We start from the raw sequence: 13,005 nt of genomic DNA, 5'->3' as shown, positions 1-13,005 counted from the left end.
ATATGGACATTATTGATTGGTCAAATGAGGAGGAATGAAGAACAACTGAGCAATATTTTCTTCACATTATTCATGCATAGAATCGTAGAGAAGATCCACATCAAAGAAATATACAAGTGTTTTCAAATTGTTTTTCTGTAAAATATCTTTTTATTATATAACATATTCTTTCAAAACTATATTTATATAATGAACATATCTCAAATATCTTTATTTTCTTGTAGGCATTCCAAAAATTTGGTTCAAATCCATGTCTCAAAAATTCAACACAACTTACCAATATGGATATTGACAATGACTATGAACAAATACTAAATTGTGTTGAGCATCACATAGTTTGTAGGGAGGGTGCATGTCTATGCAAAAAGCAAGGAAAGATGGTTTGCAAGTAACTATTATAGTTATTAGTATTTGTATAGTACAACATATTATTTATTTAATGAAATAATTAATCATTCACCTTCTTATAGTGTTTTTAGATATCATTCTTCTTGGCTATTAAAGCTTACTAGATCTAAATTATACAAAGACATAGGAACAGGTGAAAAAAAAATTGAGTCAGCAAGAAATGATGATAGAATGAACTCACATATTGCAATTATGGAGAGCAAATATAGATTGGAAACTTGTTTTGTCCAAACATGCAGTCATTAAACACATAGAAAAGTATGCATCAAAAGATGAGAAGATATTTTGAACATACCGCCAGATGTTGATGCGTCTTTAAAACATGGAAACCCCTGATGGTTTAGCTGCACATGCATATAGAAGGCTTCTAATAGAAATTGTGATAGAAAGGGACATTGGAGCTCAAAAAACATGTCACATGTTGTTAGATCTTCTGCTCATGGACTAGTAGAAGATTTGTCAATCTAAATGTCAAACATGAAATGTTCAAATCTATAACTCTAAGTAATGAGGAGAACAATGATGACAAAGAAAAATGTTTCATTGATGGATATAAACAAAGGCCTCTTTGCATGTACGGCATCGCACTAATTGATGCAGCCAAATCATGGATAGACAATTCTAAAAGAAAAAGAGAAAATAAATGGGAGTCAAGGGGAAAAGCAACTATCATTAGAGATTTTCCAAGATTTACATCCATTCCTCCACATGCTTCACAGAAATGGTCAGAATTTTGTTTTACAGAGTTATTACTATACAAACCATTTCGTGACATAGAAAGGGATATTGGTGTGGATATTGACTCCATAATAGAAAAGTGGGACTCATTTAGTTATAATTCTTGGCATGTACAAAGAAAAGCAATTATAGAGGAAAATAAAAATTTTAATGGTTCAAATATTGAAGAAGATGAAGCTATTGCAAGTAATACTATAGAGAATGAATGGGAAATCATATCTAGACTTCACAATGGTCAAAATATGCAAGTATTAGAAACAAATATGTTAGGAAGAAGAGACATTGATAACAATACAAATTGGTCTACTGAATATCAAGGTGAGGAGTGTACAATGAGAGTAGTCAATTTCATAAAAATATGAAGGAAAATGGATGTCTCGTATGTCACAAAAAAGATAATAAACATAGTTATGACACACTATCATACCAATGAAGATAGAGGCCCATTGTTCATGATAATTCAAGGAAGAACATGAATAGGAAAGTCATATTGGATTGGTGTCATTCATGAAGCCCTTCAAAATGCATGTTTTTCTGGTCCTTCTCCCCTTTTTTTACTAGCACCAATAGGAGTTGCAACATTTAATATTGGAGCTTTCACTATTCACTCAAAGCTAAGAATACTAGTAAGAGATTTTTCACAACTAGAAGGATCACGTCTTACAAGTTTCCAAGAGGAAATGAAACATATCTTGAATATATATATTGATTGATGAAATGAGCTTCATTGGTTAGATTTCTGGGGAAGATTGTGTGAGAGTTTTTTCATCAACGTTTCGGATCATACTGTATGATCCATCATCAGGATGCCACTGAGTCACTGAGAGCAAAAAAAATGGAGTGCAGATCTAGGAGAGGTGATAAAAAGAGGATGGAGAGGAGGGAAGGGGCATGGAAACCGAGGAGGCACGGATGACGGAGTGGGAGAGAAGACAAAAGAAGAAAATGTAAGGAAGAAAGGATGAGAAATGAAAATGATGAGGAAACAAGAAGAAAATAAAAACGAGAATAAGTGAATGAATATGTGTAAACAAAAATTCAAAAACAGAAACCAAGGACAAGCAATCAATAAATTAAAGTAATAAATATCAAAAAATAATTAAAAACCTGAGCCAGTAACCACGCAAAAACCAAGAAACAAAAAATTATATAAATATCAACGGGGATAAATGAGCAACTATACGAAGAAATCTATGAGAATATATGTAAAACAATAAATAAATATGAAAGAAAGTCTAAAAGAATGAATAAATCAAGGAGAATAAATTCGTATAGATATATATACGAATATATATCTATATGAATGAAAATGTCAATAAGAATATATATATATATATATATATATATATATATATATATATATATATATATATATATATATATATATATATATATATATATATATATATATATATATATATGTATATATATATAAAAGCCAAAAATACCAAAAAATAAAATAAAGGAAATAAAAATAAAAATAAAATAAAGAAAATAAAAATAAAAATAAAGATGAGAGATTAAGAAGAAAAAAGAAAAAAGGAAAGAGAAAAGAATCCAAAAACTAAAAAATAATAAACGTGAAGGAATACACACATCAATAACTAGAAAGAAAAGTACAGATCGCAGCAAGACCGAGGGTGACGAAGATGGAGTGAGAGGGAGGAGGGGGGGGGGGGGGAGAGAGCGCAAGAGTGGAGGAGACGAGGACAAGCATCAGAGCTGGAAAGCGAGGGGGAAGGGGGAGAGACAGAGGGGAGCAACGGAGAGCCAGGAAAGAGAAAAGAGGATGAAAAAGTGGGAGGGGGGAAGCCCGAGCTAGGAGGGAAGAACGTGAGGTGAAAGAGGGGGGAGGGAGGACAACAGAGGATGCCAAGCGGTGCTCAGGTTCCAGCCGTCATCGCGGTTGAGGTTGGCCGGGTTGTTGAAGATTTCAACAGCCTCTTTGAGTTTCCTCTTGAAGAAGTTGTCTTCCTTGCACACGACAAGAGCGTTTTCTAAGGAGACATGATGCTTAGTGGTGGCGGAGTGTTCTGCCAAGGCAGATTTGGCCACTCGTTCATGCCTAATGTCAGCAGCATGTTCTTTGATCCTCGTGTGGAAAGAGCGACCAGTTTCACCTATATAAGGAGTGCCACATGAGCACTGGATCTTATAGACGCCCGATTCCAAGAAGACATCCCTGGGGTCTTTAAGCGAGGGGATGCAATTTTTTAAGGTGGTCAAGGGTCTGAAAGCCACCCGCACACCCTGCTTGGTAAGAATTTTGGCGATCTTGTGAGAGATGCCGGCAACGAAAGGAAGAGAGACAAAAGAAGGGGGGTCTGGGGGAGAGGAGGAAGGGAGCGCGGAGGTGTGCGAGAAAGACCTAGCGAGCTTGAAAGCCCGAGAGATTTGTTTGTGCGAGTAGCCATTCCAACGGAAGACTTGGCGGAGGTGGGAAAGCTCAAGGTCTAAGTTGTCCACATCGCAAATGCGGAAGGCTCTCAAGGCTCTCAAGGCTCTCAAGGAAGCCTTCCGCATTTGCGATGTGGACAACTTAGACCTTGAGCTTTCCCACCTCCGCCAAGTCTTCCGTTGGAATGGCTACTCGCACAAACAAATCTCTCGGGCTTTCAAGCTCGCTAGGTCTTTCTCGCACGCCTCCGCGCTCCCTTCCTCCTCTCCCCCAGACCCCCCTTCTTTTGTCTCTCTTCCTTTCGTTGCCGGCATCTCTCACAAGATCGCCAAAATTCTTACCAAGCAGGGTGTGCGGGTGGCTTTCAGACCCTTGACCACCTTAAAAAATTGCATCCCCTCGCTTAAAGACCCCAGGGATGTCTTCTTGGAATCGGGCGTCTATAAGATCTAGTGCTCATGTGGCACTCCTTATATAGGTGAAACTGGTCGCTCTTTCCACACGAGGATCAAAGAACATGCTGCTGACATTAGGCATGAACGAGTGGCCAAATCTGCCTTGGCAGAACACTCCGCCACCACTAAGCATCATGTCTCCTTAGAAAACGCTCTTGTCGTGTGCAAGGAAGACAACTTCTTCAAGAGGAAACTCAAAGAGGCTGTTGAAATCTTCAACAACCCGGCCAACCTCAACCGCGATGACGGCTGGAACCTGAGCACCGCTTGGCATCCTCTGTTGTCCTCCCTCCCCCCTCTTTCGCCTCGCGTTCTTCCCTCCTAGCTCGGGCTTCCCCCCTCCCACTTTTTCATCCTCTTTTCTCTTTCCTGGCTCTCCGTTGCTCCCCTCTGTCTCTCCCCCTTCCCCCTCGCTTTCCAGCTCTGATGCTTGTCCTCGTCTCCTCCACTCTTGCGCTCTCTCCCCCCCCCCCCCTCCTCCCTCTCACTCCATCTTCGTCACCCTCGGTCTTGCTGCGATCTGTACTTTTCTTTCTAGTTATTGATGTGTGTATTCCTTCACGTTTATTATTTTTTAGTTTTTGGATTCTTTTCTCTTTCCTTTTTTCTTTTTTCTTCTTAATCTCTCATCTTTATTTTTATTTTTATTTTCTTTATTTTATTTTTATTTTTATTTCCTTTATTTTATTTTTTGGTATTTTTGGCTTTTATATATATATACATATATATATATATATATATATATATATATATATATATATATATATATATATATATATTCTTATTGACATTTTCATTCATATAGATATATATTCGTATATATATCTATACGAATTTATTCTCCTTGATTTATTCATTCTTTTAGACTTTCTTTCATATTTATTTATTGTTTTACATATATTCTCATAGATTTCTTCGTATAGTTGCTCATTTATCCCCGTTGATATTTATATAATTTTTTGTTTCTTGGTTTTTGCGTGGTTACTGGCTCAGGTTTTTAATTATTTTTTGATATTTATTACTTTAATTTATTGATTGCTTGTCCTTGGTTTCTGTTTTTGAATTTTTGTTTACACATATTCATTCACTTATTCTCGTTTTTATTTTCTTCTTGTTTCCTCATCATTTTCATTTCTCATCCTTTCTTCCTTACATTTTCTTCTTTTGTCTTCTCTCCCACTCCGTCATCCGTGCCTCCTCGGTTTCCATGCCCCTTCCCTCCTCTCCATCCTCTTTTTATCACCTCTCCTAGATCTGCACTCCATTTTTTTTGCTCTCAGTGACTCAGTGGCATCCTGATGATGGATCATACAGTATGATCCGAAACGTTGATGAAAAAACTCTCACACAATCTTCCCCAGAAATCATTTCAATATTCATGGATTGTGGAAATCTGTTTGCTTTCATTGGTTAGACTGTGTTGGAAAACATAGATTCAAGATTAAGGCAAACATTTCCACAAAGTTATAACCAAAGATTTGCAAGTATATTTTCAATTCTATTAGTACATGTTATCATATTATGCCATATTTAGTACAATATATAAATATTAAACACATTATAAATTCAGAACAACTTATTAAAAAAATTATTTTAAATTTGTTTAGGTATATCTATGACTTTTGTCTGAGACTTGGGTCAATTGCCTCCAGTGAGTGACAGATCTGCATATGATAGCAAAAGATGAGCAAAATTATTGTGGAAGGAATTGAAAACTGTGGTAACTTTAGATAAGATTTTTAGACAAGAGGGGGGAAACATTGAACAAAAAATATTTCGTCAACTTCTAACAAATCTTAAGAGATGCTAACCCACAAATTGAAGACTAGAAATTACTTATGATGAGAACTTCTATCAATTTAAATGCTTCCACAAATGATGAGTTTCAAAATTGTGTCCATTTGTTCTCCACAAATGACAATGTTTATAACCATAACAAAGATAATGTTACATTCATTGAAGCATCTTTTTGCATGAAGTCTTGCAACAAAAGTAGGAAGTTTGAATGCAATAGAAGATTGCTCAAATGGAGAGCTTGAGATTGAATTATTAATCAGTAACAATTCAAGAGTAATATTGACTATAAATCTTTGGGTAGAGGCAGGTCTTGTAAATGGAGCATTAGGGTATATTAGAAAGATTGTCTACAAGCCAGAAAGTAAACAACTAGAGCCACCAACATATGTATTGGTTGAATTTGATAATTGCTCTGGATTACCTTTTCAAGATTATCAACCAAATATAGTCCCAATAATACCAATACAAAGGGGTGGAACTCTTTGACTACCTTTAAGATTGGCATGGGCATTGACCATTCATAAATCACAAGGACTAACTCTCTCAAAAGCTACAATTGATATAGGTCCAAAAGAGAGAATAGATTTGACATTTTTGGCAATATCTTGTGTGAAGTCTTTACAAAGTCTTAGAATAACACCACCATTCACATATGACCGTTATGAGAAAATGAAAAATGGCATACAACTTTCTAAAAGAAACGCTAAAGAAAATAGACTCAAATGTTTAGAAGAATATTAAGGTATTGATTTTATTTTTGATATTGCTTTAATTACAATATATTGGTCTATTATATAAGTTCAAATAATAATGACTTTAAAATGGTTGCACCCATATAAACTTGCATGTATATATAAGTACACAAAATTGAAAAATTACAAATTGTTTTTTCCTATTGATGTTCAAATTTAAATTATCTTAAATTATATATACTAACATTGATTTGATTTTGTTTGATTCTTAGGTAACACTTTTCTCTATGGATCTATCAAACAATGAATTTGAAATTGTTGATGCAAGTCCAAACATCTCAGTCAACTCTACTCCATTTGATGAAACACCTGTTGATAAATGCACAACGTCAATTTTACAGTGTTGCACTCTAACATTCTTCAAGCTATTGAAAACACTGCATTATCCATTGATTACATTGAAGAGATAGAAATAATGAGGATGAAAGATGTTGCACACAAGGTTAAGGAAACATATACAAAGGTGGTTGATTTCACAAGTTTTATGGAAGAAGTATATCATTATCAATTGCATAATAAAGGTCGTAATACTATTCTAATCACTAAAGAATATGCAATGTATTTGCACCATTACAATGAAGTGCTCTTTATGTAATTTCCACTTTGTCAGCACAAAACTTTTAAATGAGAGTTATTTCAACCATTTCTAAACTCTTCAATTGTGATATAAACTACAAGGTTTGACCTATGATTTGTTAAGCTCTATAATTTATATGCTTATGGTTGTAGAACTTTTTCAACTATTTTGAATCAAATAATTAGTTTTCCTTAAACTCCAAGCTTTCTGTAATGGTTTAGATTGATCATTTTGACTTGTAATATCACCAAACTTCTAAATAACAATTATTTGAAACATTTATAAACTCCTAAATTGTATGAATAAGCTACATAGTTTGACCTATGAAATTTGTTAATTTGACCTATGAAATTTGTTATGGTTTATAATTGATATGGTAATGGTTGTACGACTACTCCAAATTTTTTGAATCAAACAATTCATATGGTTAATTATGAACTATTGCATATGTTATTTTAATTATTTTTGCTTCAACTTCAATCCTTGCATAATGGTTTAGATTGATGAATGTGATTTGTGTAGATTCTTTAATATTATATTCTTAAAAATGATCAATAATTATAGATTTAGTTTATATTTCAGATAATAATACGGAAAAATATTTCAATTTTACTTATATATGTCCTCCAAAATATACTCTATTATAAAATATATAAATATTTGTAATTAAAATGTAAATGAAAATTTGAATTATACTATTGTAAAATGTTATAATTTTACTTTCCATATATGTCTTCAAAGTAATACTCAATTATACCTAAATATGCATTTTGTTAGTATAATTATCATATACTATGTTTCAAATTAATTTAAACAAAATTAAAATATTGTTCAAATGCTTTTATTTTTATTCATATGTATTTATTTTTACCAATGTCCAAAAAATGATGAAAAATAAATATTGTTTAAATACATTTATTTTTATTAATATGTATTTCACCAAAATATTGTCTAAAATCTTATATATAGAAATTATAGTTATCATCCATTTATGTCATGTATGGTTGCTACTAGCTTATATATTTATTCAGATAATATCTATATTAAATACGTCCATCAATATCTTGATCGACATATTTAATATAAATATTATCTGAATAAATATACAAACTGCTTCATACATTTTGTTACATATCTTCTATTAACACGTTATTTACTTTATTCTAAGTACTACCCATTTAGAAAAATTATTTATTTAACAAGCATAAATTCATATTTCTTACTCGTCTTGGTAGCTTTCGCATATTATTGCACTAAGACAGGCTAAGCCTTCTATCTTCTTCAACTCAAAGGCCACTTTCAGGAATTCCAATCCTCTTCATCTTTTAATGATATTATTTAAGAGATAAGAATGAGTAATCAATGCTGCAACATCTCGATATGGATGGCTGAATCTAAGCAGCTTAAATCCCCGAACTCTTGAAAATTATATTTTCTCAATTTTCTTCTCTTAGTGAATCTTGGAAAAAGAGTCTGCGTCATAGTGCACACCAACTTCCAACTAAAGCTCAGTGCATCAATGTTGGAATATTTTGATATGAATAGCTAAACCTAAACAGCTTAAATCCAAAAATATTTGAATGTTATATTTATTCAGTTATCTTCAGTTAATAATCCTGCAATAGAATATCACATTTTGCTATACAATCCATATCTGTAATAATTGAGGTAGCTTACTAATTACAGATATCCGATTTATGAGAGCACCACTTCAATTCATTACGAAGCTTACAACAATAGCAACATCTTATTTGTTGCCTCAACATCATGCCCACATCTATACACAATTAGATATATTTCGGGAAATGAGATTATCCAACTAAAAAATGGAACCACTTATGACTGAGAAGAGGAGATACGTATTCTAAACTTGCAAAAAGAGTGTACGATATATCGTAGTTTTAAATTATTTAGGGAATTAATATTAAAGTATTGTGAAATGGATGGTTCAACCAAAATAGCCTAACATCTAAAATACAGTTACGAGTTTAACCTGACAATAGTTCCATACCGAACTCTACTGAGATCAGGTACTTAGTGCTCAATGTGCACATATATAACACTGCAAAACCTAAAAGTTTATGATCCCCCACCTCACCCCCCAAATTGATTTATGAATTGTTTTAGCAATTAGAAACATAACACTTAAAAAGTACCTACTAAAATTATAAATAGAGAAAATTAATGATTGACCAATACAAATTGGCACTACAAACTTCTATATCAGCTCAGACACACCCCCTAGCAAATAGCACATAGCATTTATAAGTACTCACTAAAATTATAAAGAGAGAAAATTACTGATGAACCAATATAAATTGGCACTAGAAATTTCTATATCAGCTCAGATAATTACACAATGATAAACCTACAAAAACAACAAAACAATCAATAAGCTCCCACTAAACTGCTCTTGAATAGTTGAGGACGCACCTTACCATTATATATTGACCTGAGCATATGAACACGTATTGCATAGTTCCTGAGAACTGCAAAACTCATGAAGAAAAATGGATCGGGTATTAATGTGGGAGCTATAGATTCATATTTCTACAAGCAATGAATTGGAAGCTTGCTACGTCTAGAAACAAAGCTTCTTGACTTAATACAAAATAGCATTTCCTTGAAGGATGCTAGAAACTTTAGTTGGTTTGGCTTTAATATATGCATTAACATAAAACCAAAAAATTTGTCATTGAATTTCTGCTCTTACTATGATTGACTGCTTTTGTTGATGCTGTCAAAAATCAAATTTCAAAAGTTAGGACTGCAAAGTCGCCTAGTTAAAAATTTAGCAGATTTAGTAAAGATACACATTGGAAGAATCATAAGTGGAATGTTTTTTTCTGAACCAGTACTAGAGTTGAATTTGGAATTCAAAGGTGAATAGACTCACTCAATTGTTACACAAATTGATTTATTATGGAGAAGGAAAGTACATCTGAGCATCTATAGAAAAATAAATTCCAAGTCAGTTTTGCATATAGTAACATGGGGACGCATTCCTCCCCCCCTTTTTGTCCCACGTCTCGAAGACTTCAATGCACAGGGGACTTGGGGACTCCGACCCCCCATCCACAGCAACGACACCAGATTCCACCACCTCCACTGAGGATGGGGGACATCCCAGTGTTGACTATTTTCAAATTTGATTATTTATGTTAAATGTTCGATGTTCCAATTCAATGCAATATTCAATTATTTACTTTTTTACATCTTTATATCTTATATTGCAATACATATTTTCATAACTAGCATTTTAAGTACCATATGCATATATATACCCCCTCTCCTGTCCCTCGCCACCATCCCCCCACCATCCCCAAAGTAAGGTCCCTCTGTCCCCCATCCCAAAAACTTGTTCCCCCATCCTCCAGGGCGGTGTAACTATGGAACTTTCGCATGAAATTTGGCCTAAAATTGAACCAATCAGATAGAAAATATACAATACATGACTTATGAGCACGGGCCAGAAGAATCCATTACACAAATTGTGAGATTTTAGCCTATAAACAATCTAAGTTTAAATGCATGCAGCTTGTAAGAGATGGCCATATCAAAAATCATGAACATCATTTTTTTATGACAGAGAATGACTGTACTATCCCCTTTGCCTCTTGATCTTGTTTGAAAACATTCATTAGGAAGGAACTCTCATCATAAGCTTTGATTTAGAAAAAAAATTCTTGTACAGATCACAGCCGAGTCTAGTGCAGTAAAAATTTTCTGCTTAGAACAGAAGCAGTTCCTGTGATGGCTAAAACCAAGTTTTCTCCCAACCAAGAGATCTTCAATAACAATTAACTTTTCTAGTGTAATTCAAGTATATGGAACAAAGATAACTTGTGTTATTGATCAGCTTCTGACAAGTGCTTCTTTTGACAGCTTCAAGTTTTAAGTCATACACTATAGTAGCTCCATCTTGTTCTTGGAATATGTTTAGGTCTGCTAGATCGTCCATTGGTATAGCAAGACCCATAAGATCACTGGCAGCATCTGGCAAGTCATCATCCTCAAGGTTCAACCAAGAACTCGAATCTTAGCCTCCCATATCAAAGTTTTCCAAACTTGGTTGTTTCATATGCAACAAATCTGGAGGGTTGTTATCATGGGCTCCATCATCAACAATGGAATATGTTCAGGTCTACTAGATCATCCACTGGAATAGCAAGACCTATAATATCATTGGCAGTATCTGGCAAGCCATTATCCTCAAAATTCAATAAAGAACTCAGATCTTGGTCTCCAACTTCCAAATCAAAGTCCTCCATATAAGGTACTAAATGTGACAAAGGTACAAGGGAATTATCATGAAATCCATCATCTTCAACAATGGAGATATGTGATGAAGGAAAATCATCTTTCAATTTAACAAGTTTATCACTAGTTTTTTCACAATTATTTATAGGTGACATTAGGTTTTTGGCTTCAGCTGACTTCCCAAGAAGGCTATTCCTACAAGCTGATAACTGAGAAGTCTTTTGTAGTAGTTCAAGTTTGGTTTCCCTCTCAACCTTGGGCTTTTGTACTTCAGCCAGCTTTTGAAGAAAGCCATTTTCTATAGCTAACAACTGAGCAGTCTTTTGCCGTGGTTTAAGTTTGTTTTTCCTCTCAATCTTTGCTTTGCCTAGATCAGGTCGACCACTCTGAGTGGAACCAGATCTGGTTAAGATCACTTTGGTCTGCACTTGGCCTTCTCTATCTATTTTAATGTGTTTTCTTTTAGCCCCCACAAGTAGAGTAGCTTCAAGAGCAACTGTCTCCCTCAGAATGCCACTGCCATTAATTTCTTCAAGTGACAGTGCTCTCTTTCTACAAATTGTTGATTGCACCTTATCTTTGACAATAGTTTTCTCTGGATAAGAAGCCACCCTTTGCATTGGGTTACATAATTTCCTATCTTGATTCTTCAGCTTCTCTATATGTTGGTCAACAAAATGTGCACCTTGCTCTGAAGGGATGGTAGGATTAACTATAAAGACAAAAATGATAGAATGCATTTATGTTACTCATAAAAGTTAGAAATGTCACACTTGATCCACAGTCTGTGGCCATTTAAAAAATATGATTTCATAGAACGGTAACAAGACTCTGAGAGCTTTTAATGCATAATAATTGTAATTAAATATTTATCCGTAACATATGTATACATTAATCATTTTTATGCCATTAATAATAAGATAACAACTACAAGCATTAGTAGAGAATATCCCCCTTATTCTAAAATGAAATGGCAAAATTCAGGACACATGTACAACACCTGATGCTTTGATATCTGAGAGAGCATAAGCATTGTCAGCAAGCATATTTGAAGTGTTTCCTTTGACAGCATACCCACCTAATTTTTTAGCCATCTTCTTTGAGGATATTGAAAACATTCTTTTTTCTAAAGGTGTATCTGAAAAGCGGGTCTTGCCAGTCTCTTCAAACATTCTACACTTAGACAGTGCTCATTTGACAAAATCCACAGTAGCTTGCTTTGTAACCTTTTTTTCTTCCACGCTTACCACCAGATGCATTGGTGCCTCGCAATCCCTATGAAAAAAACATCTCTCGTACGAAGACCTAATAATAAATATAGATAATCATTTCTCCATGATAATTTTTTGAAATCTTTTATGCTACTACAAGTAGCAATTAAAAGTAATTTTGTAGTACCTAACACAGTCACATTTAATATATCTACATGACATTACATTTAGTTTTAAGTTAAGAATGTTTTCTTGAAATTTGAAACCCTATCCAGTCTCCACATGATGCCCACTTAATATACACAATTTTCCAGAAAAAAAATATGAAATATAGAAACATCAATAAATAAAAGCACACCATAAAGATCAATTGATTTGCAATTGAATAAGATAGACCACAATTGAGTTC

At 34.0% G+C, this 13,005-nt stretch overlaps 1 protein-coding gene across 1 annotated transcript; it reads right to left on the bottom strand.

The window, feature by feature from the left end:
• Positions 1 to 2,964: 2,964 nt before the first annotated feature.
• On the bottom strand, positions 2,965 to 3,669 carry LOC149532151 (uncharacterized). Its single transcript, XM_089808439.1, has one exon. It carries the CDS (start codon positions 3,667 to 3,669, stop codon positions 2,965 to 2,967), a length of 705 nt encoding a protein of 234 aa, XP_089664565.1.
• Positions 3,670 to 13,005: the final 9,336 nt, after the last annotated feature.

This window comes from Cupressus sempervirens, chromosome 11 (assembly GCF_028749045.1).
Source record: "Cupressus sempervirens isolate cs-2001-9-10 chromosome 11, ASM2874904v1, whole genome shotgun sequence".
Classification (NCBI taxonomy): domain Eukaryota; kingdom Viridiplantae; phylum Streptophyta; class Pinopsida; order Cupressales; family Cupressaceae; genus Cupressus; species Cupressus sempervirens.
The sequence above is the reverse complement of the archived record's forward strand: the minus strand, read 5'-3'. Positions and strand labels throughout refer to the sequence as shown.

What these genes read in the sequence shown, in the direction of transcription:
- LOC149532151 (XM_089808439.1), bottom strand. Translation starts at nt 3,669, where the DNA reads ATGCGGAAGGCTTCCTTGAGAGCCTTGAGAGCCTTGAGAGCCTTCCGC.